The following is a 12,221-nucleotide window of genomic DNA, read 5'->3' as shown; positions in this document are numbered from 1 at the left end:
TTGTATTGAGAATCACTAAGACTTTACATGATTTGTTGATGATCATTACACAATTCAAAGCTACAAATCAATATATGGCATGTCATTTCATCCACTACCAGGCGAGATTAGAATAAAGTTATTACACTAGACCTCAAGTTGAAAGCAAACTCATCTAAATAAAAATTCAGGCGTGGTCAACAAAAGTCTATTTGTTCACACAATGAGATGGATGCAAGAGAGAGTCATGCATATTATAAGTGTGGCATATATAATGACACGAATTATAATATAAAAACATGTCCTAGTCGATGATATATGTATGACAAAAAAAAATGGTCAAATATACTATGATGTTTCATGTACTATTATATAGGATGTTGTGCATGTGAAGTGGTAGATCTTTTACTCATGTTGTGCGACCACATTACTATGATGACATTTCTATAAAGCATGATGATGACATCCACAAAGAGCATGGCTATGATCATGGATAGCATGAATCACAATACATGCCTACCAGTCTGACACTTCTGTCTAGTGATTGCAGGATAGATATCGATTAGAGGATGTTTTCCCTGGTTGGTAAGAATATTTAATTTAAATATATTCTTAATTTACTTAGATATTATATATTTATGTAATAATATTTTAAATCACAATAATATTTTAAATCACAAGAAATCTTATCTTCAAACCAGAAAGTATAGAGAGAATTTACTTCGTGGAAAAAAGAAAAATAATGCAGCAAAGTCCCTCCAAACATAATTGTCAAATCCAAACCTAGTTGTACAACAAAAAACTCAGTGAACTAGACCCGTGCATGCCAAGTATCATGGTGAACTTCATTCCCAATTCTCGAACAAAATCTGATTACAAATGTTGAAACGTGGCCACAACAGGCACGGCAGGCTGATGACATGCCCGTTTTGAACAGAGACGATTAACAAGGTCAATTGCTTTGACCTTCCACTCCAGTTGGAAAAGGAAATGTTTCAGAGATTAAGTTCTTGATGAACTAAAAGAGAAACAACAAATCCCAAGCAGCACTTCAGTTTTAATGCATGCATGTAAAAAATATTTGCGGCTTGCCTTCGTTCAAGGACGTAAAGCTGCGGCTAAATTACACAGACCAACATGCAAATAAAACCCATCACGATTTGAAACAATTTCATATGGACAACATGAATCAATTGCTGAGGAATAATCTTTGATATTTGAACCACCGATTGCTTCAACGCAACTAAACAAACAAAATGGATTGTTACAACAGTTGCATGGTTCTCTCAGTAAAAAAAAAGAAGAAGAAAAAGCTTGGTTTGAATAGGCAAGTTACGGTGGTTCTCAATGGAATAGCATTAAGGCTTTAGGTTTACTACTACATCATGCTAAGGATTTTCTTTGTTTCTTCGTCCTCCTTTATATTGTAAGTTTTCATGCCGTCCAAAAGTCTATGCACTTCCTTCCCGGCTCTTATATTTGCCTTCAAAACAGCATGATACATTTCCCTGTTCACGGGGATGACAGTCTTCAATGAAGACACAAAAGCTTCTGCATCTTCAGCACTGCCTTCATCACCAAGCCAACTCAATATGCCATTGATCACTCTTTGATTTGGCTTCCATCCTTTATTTTCCACGTGTAGGCAGAGGGCAGCCTTCATACAGCCGAAAGCTTTTGCTACCTCGCTTTTGTCAAAGAATCCTGCAGCAACAATGCCCCAGCTGTTTGGGAGAGTCATCTTTCCCTTCTCAGTCAAGTTCTCAAGCAGTGCTTTTGCTTTCTCACACAAGCCTTTCCTGGAGTACCCAATAATAAGGGTATTCGGTACCCGAACATCATAAAAATTGCCAGATGATTCCCACTCTTTAAGCACTTTCTCAGCTTCTTCAAATTCACTAAGCTTCAGTAGAGATTCCATCATGATGATATAATCCTTGTTTATATGCCTCTCACAAGCAGATTTCTCCAGATCCCATAATCTCAAAACCTCAGTCTTATTTCCTAGCTTAGCATAGAGTGAAATCAGATGATTGTAGCCAGTTCCATCTTTCTTATCTAGCCTTGCTTCTGATTTTTTCAGGGTATCAATGGCCTTATCTGTAAGGTCGCCTATTATGTAAAAATTAGCAGCCACAGCATATGTGTTCCAGTCCATGACAATGTCTGGTTGGTGCTCCATCTCATTCAAAATCTTTTCCATTCCCTCAAGGTCATCCCTAGCACCAAAGGAATTGATGCAGAGTCTGTAGCTGAAGTTATCAGGTAAAACATTGTTCTCCTTCATCTCATTTAGGACCTGAGGAACCTTCTCATGCTGGCCAACATTTGTGTAGAGGCACATAATGTCATTGTAAGTGAGAGATGATTTGGCAAAGCCCATCTCCTTCATTTTCTGCAAATGTAAGATGGACTTGTCAGTTTCACGTTGCCGAACATAACAATTCAGAAGCGCACCATATGTCTTTTCATTTTTATCTTGGTCCCTCAGGTTATTGAAATAGTTCTCAGCAGAAACAAACCCGTGAACTCTACCAATCAAATCCAATTGAACAGCATGTTCACTTGGTGAGAATATGCAAATATCCTTTTTATGCATCCATTCAGACACCTGCACCCACAAATTTCCACACACTAAGAGGCAATACAATAAAAGTATTTATCACTTGAACAAAGATAAACCCTACAGAAATTCTAAAGGATAGCAAATTTTATTAAAAAAAAAAAAACCATTGGCAGCCAACATTTATAAAGATAGCATCTTTTATCCAAAAAAGGAAAAAAAAAACATTTTTATGTTTTTTCATAAAGAAAGATAGATACATTAAAAAGCCAACAATCAATCACAGAGCATGCTTGTAATGCACATACGGTCAAAATCCATACATAACCTAACATTTTCCCCGTAAAAACTCATTTTGATGCAAAATTACAACATTTCATTTACCTTTAAAGTTCAACCTTCATTTCTGTTCGTTTCCTACAATTTCCCAGCAACCAAACAAAACCCAAATCAACAAAATACAAAAGAAACAAGAAAAACCTGGAAAAAAAAGAGAGAGGAAAAACCTGAAGGGCGTGAGAGAACCGCTTTCGCTTACGAAGATCATGGATAATGCGTTGAAGCTCAGCAACCCTGACCTTGTTTCCACTTCGGACCCAACTGTCAAGCTCAGGCTCCAGACTTGGGGTGCTTCCTAAAGGACTGATTTTTGAGTACAAGGTAGCTTTATTAGCTTTGTTAGTGTAGTAAGATCTTGTAATGATTGTATTTTGATTTTGGATTAGGGTTTGGGTTTTAGAGATTAGTTTTGTGTTCATTGTTGGGTTTTTGCAGGATAAGAGAAACAGGGAAATTTTTTAATTTTTTATTTTCAAGTGAGAAAGGAAAGGAAATGTTGCTGTTCATTGCCGGTGGGCGTTTAAGAGAAATGGGTCTTAGAACTTGGATGGGCTTTCTCGGGCTTCTTTTGGACCTCTTCTTGGACCCATTTCTCTTGAAGCCCAATATAAAGTTAGGTTCTTCATGTAATCTCAGGCTTTTAATGTTTCATATAAAGAAGCCCAATATTGAAGTAGGATTCCAAATAATTTTTAATACAAGAGAAGACGACTTTGGTTTTATGGACATGTTTTCTAGTATAATTAATTGAGAAATTAAAAGATAATATGTGTATTTAATATAATAAATTGAAAAATATATGAGCTGATAAGTCATAGAAATATTTGTCAACATTAATCAAAGACTAAAGTATAAAGTTTATCTTTCATGGGAAATAAAAGATCTTTCATGAGCATATTTTATCTCAATCGTCCTTTTCACTATATACATTTATTTTATTTATCTTAGATGTTTAATGTGATTTTTAAGTAAATATGATTATTGGTCTTGTAAATGCATCACTCAAATATAATTGATCCATCTAGAATTTAAGAAGAAAAATTTAAATATAAATTAAAATAATCTTTTTGAGGTATTATGAAATTATATAACCATAAAAAATATCAATTTCTATTTTAAATAAATAGTTAAACCAAAACATTTAAAAAATGACAAAGATAAAATTAATTAAAAAATAAATTTTAAAAAAAATTAAATAAAAAAAAAACCGGCCTAGACGCCTTATCTAAAACGAAAAAGCATGGGTGCACCTATCTTTTATTTCCTTCTTATGATAACATGTCATCCGTGGAAGAATCATTTTAAGAGAACAAGAGATAAATCGCCTACCTTGACAGAAAATGTGTCATCGTCATGTCATTTTTCAGTTACTAAACATACTAAAAAATCAGGGTTTGAGTTCTGAGACCCTAAACCCCTAGATTTTAACTTGTTTTAATTTAAAATTACCTCTAAAAACATTATATGAGCCTTCATAAACCTATTATCAATCCCAAAACAACATACAATCATTCTAAAAACTGAAAATCAAAATGAAAAAAATAAAAACCATCAAGCCTTGAACTACTCCTTTTAACATGGTTAAACGAACAAACCATCTTCATTGAATTTTTTTTTTCAAGAGAAAATCATTGATGCCAAGATCACAGTAGTTGAAATGTGAATGGTTGGGCACTTTATATCTTCTCTCTTTGTTTTCAAAGACTTTTTCTCCTCCTCAATCTCAAGAGATTGAAACGTTGAAGTTTAGGACTAAAATGCAAAAACTTAATACATTGCAGCCCAAAAATGCCAAAGTGAAAACTTCAAGGATCAAACTAATTTCTTTCCAAGTCCTTTGAGCAAGTAAAAAAGAAAATGGATGAGCTTTTTTGTTTTAATTTTGGTCATTCTTTCAATTTTTAAAAAACACAAGTTAAAATTCTATTTTATTCCATGACACATCAAATATGCTAGGGTATGCAAATTGAAACAAATTTTAAAACATAAAACCATGGAAACATAACTTGAGATGATGAGATTAAAATCAAACAAAGTTTAATGATTGAAGTGTAAAAAACAAGAATCTCAAGGATCTAAAAAGAAGAATTGGCTATAAACCGTAATGCAAAAAATATATATAGTAACGATAAAAGCCTTATAGTTATACTGTATAATGTATAATTTTGCAGTAACATGATTATTAAAAAAAAATAAAAAATAAAAAGTAAATTGGCAATGGTTTTACGTTCTAGCTGACCTAACTTATCTTTTTGTCTTCCTCTTTCTCTCTTGGTTTGCCATTTCGCTCTCAAAGGAGAAAAGCTGAACCGGTTCATGCAAGGATTTGAAAATCAAGATGAAGCTTTTGACTTATTTTATTTATTTTGTTGGCACTTTAGGAAAATGGAGAGAAAAGGAAGGTTTTACGTATGAAATCTCCATAATTTCTGGTTCATGTCAATTCAGTGTTGTTTAAAGGGCGCCTTTCAAGCGCTGGGCGCGAAGCTTTAGGAGCAAGTCGCTTTTCAGGAGGTTTCGAGGGAGCGATGTTGTCCAGTCACTTAAACCTAATTCAAAGGTAATCTGTTTCCTGCATGCCTACATGAAATTCATTTCTCCTCTTGTTATTATCTTTTAAAAAAATGTTATTTTTTCTATTTATTTACGCACATACAACTGGTTTCTTAAAGAAATTGTAGATTCATAACTGATAGTTTTTATAAATTATTAAAATACAAGTTCAAAAAATTATATAGTTTCGTAGATTTTAATGAATATTAAAATATTCATACAATGTTTAGGAATTGAATTTCATGATTTTTTTTTGTTTTTTTTTTAAGTTATATCATTCAAAAGATCATATTCATGGGGTTTGGCGGACTTACCCGGATTTACTATACTCATGGGGTTTGGCGGACTTACCCGGATTTACTAGCATTTTGTATTTTTTTGTTAATTGATTTTTTTTACTTTATCCTTTAACAATTAAATTGTTGGAAATTAAGAATCGTGATTATTTTTTGTTTGTTTTTATGGAATTGTCTCAACCTCATAATGACATGCTATCTCGGGTTGACACATGTTGTTTTTTTTGTCATTGTTTTTTAAAAAAATCAAATTTTCAATGTTGGGCTCTCTAGAAATTGAGTTTCGTGATTATTTTCCTTACAATAGGTATTCTTTTTGTGCAAGTCATTATGATAAATTTTTTATAAAAATTTAGTCCATTTACTGTTATTGCTTCTTTTTAAATTATAAAAACAACTTATTAGACTTAGTCAGATCTATAATTTGAGTCTCAATTTTTTTTTTAAAAAAAAGACATGCTAGCAACATCTTAATATTTTAATAAATTTAAAAGGATGGTACTAGCAAGAATCGATACCTGAAAAAAAAAATCTAAGCCAATCCAATCTTTCAAATTAACTTGTGACCTGAAAAGTTAACAAAATCCCTATCAATAAAATGATGAGGGATAAAATAAATAAATAAAAACATTCCAATAAAAAAGGATTAAAAATAAAAAAATAACAATAAAAAAATAAGGACTGAATTTGACATAAAATAAAATGAACTAAAATATTGAGGGATACAATTGAAAAAATAATTCTATTAAGGGAGTGAAATAAAATATTAAAGGATTTAATTGAAAAAAAATATCCAATAAAGAGAATGATATAAAATATTGAGGGATGCAATTGAAAAGATAATTCAATTAAGAGAATAGTTTTTTAAAAAATCAAAATCAAAATAATTTAGACCAAATCTGAAAGCTGAAAAAACCAAATAAGGATTAAATTGAAAAAAAAATATAATTGTATAGATAATCTAAAATAAAAAAAATAACAATAAAAAAATTAAAGGTCAAATAAAAAAAATAATCAAAGAGCTACTTTAAAATATAGGAGGGTTGGCTCTAAAAAAAAAACGAAGAGAGGAAAAAAGGAAGGAATAAAATAAACTGTCATGGAAACCATAGTTTGGTCGCCGAATAGCATTGTACAAAAACTACGAGAGAACCCGTGCGCATCCGTGTCAGCCCCACACAAAGCTGCCCTTTTCAAATTTAAAAATATTTATTTATGTAAAATATCAAACCATCCCTGGCCATACTTGATAACTACAAAAAACCCAAAGTGAAACGATAAAAACATCCTTCAACCCAAGGCAAAGAGAATTTTAATTCAAGGGCTTTTTGGTAATTTAACTGTGTTAATAAAATGAAAAAATAAAAACTAACCCTACGTGCTCGCCAATGCATATGTTTTTGACTTTGAGGGTATATTAGTTATTTTATTATTCAATAAACAACATAAATACTAGTATACCCCATATTCAAAGGCCATTTATGCAATGTTAACAAAAGCAAAATTATTATTTTACCATTTCAATCAATACTGTCATTGAGTCTGTAACTATAGTAAAAATTGCATAGTAAAACAACTATCTTTTTTAGTTTCTTTTAATGTTGCAAAAATTTAGTGTTGCAATATTTATACAGTATTATATTATATCATTTGTTATTGTTTTTTTTCTCTTTTTTAATAATTTTCTTAATATAGATAATTATAATTTGACAATAAAAGTAATGTCTGGCTTTGCATGTGTAGGCACTTGCTTTCGCTTTGTATCTTGTGTCAGGGCTTTTATATGTATTTGGTATTGTGATGTAGGGTATTTTTTAAAAGTAATTTTTATTTATAAATATATCAAAATAATATTTTTTTTAGTTTTTTTTATATCAGCATATTAAAATTATTAAAAAAATACTAAAAAACTATTAATTGTTTTTTCAAGGTAAACACTCTCAAATGCAAGTAAAATATCAAACTGTTACTAAGTTTAAATATGCTTTTAAAAATACCTTGTAAAATCATCCTATCAAATTTACTTAATTTTGTAATTCGTAAGATAAGTTGAATATATTTAGGTGCTCTCATTATTAATTAATGGTTACAAATTAACTTAATTAAGGAAAGACAGTTTGAGTATAAATTAGAAAAGTTGTCAAAAAAACAAAACAGAACCAGACAAAAGCATTTTAAAAAAAATCCACCATAAACACAAATATTTGTTTTTTTCTCTCTCTTTGCTTTTAATTATCAATAATTTAGCTACACATTAAGGAAGGAGCTTATGATCAGAAGAGACCCACGAAGGCCATGGCTAAATATATGACCTTAGCATAGCCTCCTAGTTTTGTTCTGGTGGCTTCCCATGTCTTGAGTAAGGCAATCCAATAACTTCATTTCTAGAGCTTTGAATTGGGCTATTTGGATTTCTAGTTCCATTTTCTCTCTTCTAAGGTTTCTGTTCTCCTCCATGAGTATCAAACGATTACTTTCTTCCGTGGCAAGCGTTGCACTCTCTCGATTAGAAGCCTCCAAATATGCTGGAAACGTGCTGGGCTCGCATTTCTTTCGAGTGATCTCAACCAGCATGTGCCTCCTCCCTCTCAAGAACTTCTCATGCTTGAATTCCCATTGCTTCGATGATGTTTTCTTGAATCCCTGCCTTTTAAATTATATTTTTAGATTCACTATAAAAAATCGAAAAACAATGAGACTTGAGCGTAACTTTGTATATGCGCACAAGATGCAATTATATCACCAACTCCAAACAGCAAGCTGGTAATGTCTAGTTACTGTCAATTGATGGAAGAGACGTTGGAATAGGGAGAATACATCCTATATATTCCAAAACTATCACATAAATAATTTCATTTTCATATCTTTGTCTTCATCCAATTCGTACTTAAATATGTTTTTTATGTATTTTTTATCCTAAGATGTTAACCTAACGCAATCCATGTGAATCCACAGTAGCTTGTTTGAGAGGGAGAGGGAGAGGGAGAGGGATCAGTCATTGATACACTTTGTGATCTTGACATTATCTTGCTTTATCCGAAATTCTAACATTTCCTATCCTCGACAGATTAAAAACTCAACAAAAACTTAATTGCCACTCTACTAATTGCCTAGTAATAAAAACCATCGTTGTCATCAAGATCAAGAATTTTGGAAGATTTGAAAGGTTTTGCCTCATACATGGATTATAAAAACAGTATGATAGCAGCTTGTGGTGCTTGCTTGCATGAATTGAAGTCCAGGTTTGCTCGATCTCTGAAAAAGTCATCGCTTAAGGCGATACGCCGTGTGATTATTTTGACACTTGTGGATCAGAATATCGCAGGTTTTGACTCAGTATTTCTTTTTTTAATACATTTTCTTCACCATGACTGAAGTATGGAAGGAATCAAGATATATTCATCCATATCAAAACATTCTTGAATAAATTGTAGCTCACCCACGCCCACATGATAAAACAGTGCATGCTCCATATATATCATATAGTTAGACAACAATAGTAAATTTCGTACGCGGGAGTCCATTTTTTACCGTATACCTTGAGAACTCAATATTCCTTAAGCAGTCAAAGATGAACAATCTATATCACCTCTGATCATGGGAATTTATATTCTTCATCAAACAATTCTTAACTCGGATTAGATCATGCAGAAGAAGGAGATAAATAGTATATTCTACTAATTAATTTCCTGTTATCTTGTGTTTAAAGGAATGTTTCCAAGTATATTATTTAGTGAACCATAAATAAATAATCGAAACAACAGGAGAGCTTTCGGCATTTGATGATAAAGGTAGCATCGAATGTTTAAAAGATGAAAGCATGTATATAACGATAACTCACATAGGTGTTAAGCTGACGAATGAAGCTGGAGAAGTTGTTGTGCTTGAAGAATCTGGGTAAAGTGAGCTCTGAGAACTCAGCTGGAGACCATACTATAAACCCATCTCCGTCTGCATTCCAAGAAACAATTCTCTTGCCATGAGGATGATCGACAACTCCATCTGCACCACCTTCTTCTATCAAGTCATAAGTCTTGGATAAAAATGGAGCAGGACATTTTGTCTTCGGAGACTTGATGTTGCTTGAAGAACTGTTCTTGCTTGTTGTGCCTGGATCAAGCTGCAGTAAATTGGCTGCCATGTTTTGGCTCAGCTAGATTTATGGAATCCAAGAGGTTTCTTATTAAATGGGGATCGAGGCTTTCTACTTGTAATATATATCATGACCAGCACCCTCCAGGAAACCACCGTGGAAGGTGGACTGTTTCTTTTTCTATTTTTTCTTTTAGATTTTTTTAGTCTTTTCTTACCTTTTTGTTTTCTTTAGGTGCATGTAACCTTCTTATATCGGAAGGCAGCCATTCTTGGAGATCCCCTTCCTGTTGCTTTGTTCTCAATTTCTTGCAATAAAATAATACTAGCAAGAATTTATGTCTCTCGTTTTCTAAATTGTAGACGTTATCCCTTCAAAAGTCACTACATATATTCTGCTTTGAAATAATAAATAAATAAATAAATAAATAAACATTGTGTAGCCAAACGATTGGAGTGGCAAAACTATAGTCTATACGGTGGAAATTCCAGCCTTTCTTCTTAATTCTCCCCTTATAAAACAAACAAAAAAAAAGCCAAGTACTTTCACACTTTTTGTTTACTTGGAACCTAATTTCTCCCATTTAGAGAGCAGCCCATAGATTTCCTTCTACGCAGCTGTGCTGTGGGGGTTTTGCAATTTTTTTCACGATAAGACAAAAAAATAAGTTTCTGATTCTATTGATTGAAGAATGGATTAATTCTAACTATACATGTACATGTGATGATCCAGTAATAAGAGTTTAGGATTAAAAGAGTTGTTTTTTTTTTGATTTCATGTTTGATTCATGTGGTTGCTCATATGATGGCCACTAAAGACTTACATGATCGTTAACTTCAGGGCCCGTGAGATTAGTCGAGGTGCATGCAAGCTGACCCGAACACCTACGTTAAACTAAAAAAATAAACAGGTTAATTCTACAGTATTAATCAGATGGATAGCATTGGACGGATATGATGATTAGGGTGAATTAATCACCGATTATTATTAAGGTCAACCTACAAAATCAAAAGAAGAGCAGGGAACTTTTGACCCTACTAGGGAAGTGTCTGGCGAGCTTCTTTGTCTGCCTAATGCCATTATTGAGTTGTAGTCGTTCATTGTATGATTGTAATCACTTCATTTATCCAATCCCAATATCGAGAAACCATAGGATGCGACTAAAAATTTAATATCAAGAGGCTGGTGATTTGTTTTGTATTGATTTTTTTAAATGTGTTTTTTAATTAAAAAAATATATTTTTTTAGATATTATTCATCAAAATTATTTAAAAAAATATGAAATGTTTTTTTAATTGAAAAATAATTTTAAAAACATTTAAAAAAGAAGATTGTAACACAAGAACAAACACTAAAAAACATATTAGAGAAATATGTTATTTGGTAACTTATTTGGATTGAAAGAAACAATATTCTTAATTATAAATCTCATGATTTTAATATAAATGATTTATTATTCGCTAAATAAAAGAATTAGATTTAATCTTACCCATGATGTTCCTCACAGTTAAAGGAAAAAAAATCCACATAAAAGATGGAAAGGGTTATGAATTACAGATAAATTTTTAAATTCTCATTCCTCTATCAAGAATTTGAAGAAAGAGTTGTTAGTTAGAATTTTAAATTGAAGTGTTTTTTTTTATTATGTTGCTAAATGTTTTTTAATTGAAAATATATTAAAATAATTTATATATATATATATATCAGAATATTAAAACAGTCCAAAATACATATAAAAAAATTTAAAATAAAATATATTTTAAAAAAACAAATTAAAACGCAAAAATAATCTCTCTCTCTCTTACGTCATAATTAATGTTCAGGGGTGCGATGATGAATGAATGGATGGATGGGATTGTTAGAATCTTCCTGAGGAGGTCGATTTGACTACTGATGTGGTTAGGTGTTGACCGATGCAAAATGTGATTTAATTGCATGGAATTGCGGTATAAATTGTTTTTTAAAATATATAAAAATAATATTTTTTATTTTTAAAATTAACTTATGAAAACAATTAAAAATATTAAAAAATCAAATTAAAAAAAAAAAACAGATTGAATTTCAATTCCAAACCAGCACGAGAGAGAGGATTCATGTTTTTTCCTGGTTGCTTTTCCCTCTCTCTTTTTCATCGTATCCTTGTCATGTCGAGACAAAGACGGTCATGCCTTGTTCAAAGAATATTTTGTCTATTTTAAAAAGCAATTTGCTAACAGCAAGTTCTGGCACGGCAGAGAAAATGCTCTACTAGGAATTATTATGGCTGGCAGCCAATATAAAAGCTAGAAGAACGACTACCAATAGAATGTTGTCCTGATGTGCAGGATCTTAATATCTTCATCAAAAAAAAAAAAAAACTATTTTCTTGTAAGAAATAACATCGTTTTACAGAGAGTTT

The 12,221-nt window shown here is 31.6% G+C and overlaps 2 protein-coding genes across 3 annotated transcripts; both read right to left on the bottom strand.

The window, feature by feature from the left end:
• Positions 1-1,172: 1,172 nt before the first annotated feature.
• LOC133698411 (pentatricopeptide repeat-containing protein At4g21705, mitochondrial) lies at positions 1,173-3,369 on the bottom strand. Of its 2 annotated transcripts, XM_062121320.1 has the most exons (3): positions 3,049-3,190; positions 2,927-2,959; positions 1,173-2,590 (listed from the first exon to the last, which is right to left on the bottom strand). In XM_062121320.1, exon 3 carries the CDS (start codon positions 2,576-2,578, stop codon positions 1,358-1,360), a length of 1,221 nt encoding a protein of 406 aa, XP_061977304.1. In that variant the 5' UTR covers positions 2,579-2,590; positions 2,927-2,959; positions 3,049-3,190; the 3' UTR covers positions 1,173-1,357. The 2 variants fall into 2 exon arrangements, with proteins under 2 accessions (XP_061977304.1, XP_061977303.1); XM_062121319.1 differs by lacking the exon at positions 2,927-2,959 and having other exon boundaries at positions 3,049-3,369.
• A 4,463-nt stretch (positions 3,370-7,832) lies between these two features.
• Positions 7,833-10,029, bottom strand: LOC133698311 (heat stress transcription factor A-5-like). The gene is made up of 2 exons (XM_062121191.1): positions 9,572-10,029; positions 7,833-8,373 (listed from the first exon to the last, which is right to left on the bottom strand). Exons 1-2 carry the CDS (start codon positions 9,869-9,871, stop codon positions 8,044-8,046), a joined length of 630 nt encoding a protein of 209 aa, XP_061977175.1. The 5' UTR covers positions 9,872-10,029; the 3' UTR covers positions 7,833-8,043.
• Between the last annotated feature and the right edge of the window lie 2,192 nt (positions 10,030-12,221).

Source organism: Populus nigra, chromosome 7, assembly GCF_951802175.1.
Source record: "Populus nigra chromosome 7, ddPopNigr1.1, whole genome shotgun sequence".
NCBI classification, from domain to species: domain Eukaryota; kingdom Viridiplantae; phylum Streptophyta; class Magnoliopsida; order Malpighiales; family Salicaceae; genus Populus; species Populus nigra.
This window is presented reverse-complemented; position numbering and strand designations above follow the sequence as displayed.

Coding starts and splice junctions, on each gene's coding strand:
- LOC133698411 (XM_062121319.1), bottom strand. CDS start 3,300: ATGAACACAAAACTAATCTCTAAAACCCAAACCCTAATCCAAAATCAA. Junction 2,591..3,048: donor GGTTCTCTCACGCCCTTCAG/GTTTTTCCTCTC, acceptor TTGTGGGTGCAG/GTGTCTGAATGGATGCATAA.
- LOC133698311 (XM_062121191.1), bottom strand. CDS start 9,871: ATGGCAGCCAATTTACTGCAGCTTGATCCAGGCACAACAAGCAAGAAC. Junction 8,374..9,571: donor TTCGTCAGCTTAACACCTAT/GTGAGTTATCGT, acceptor TTTAAAAGGCAG/GGATTCAAGAAAACATCATC.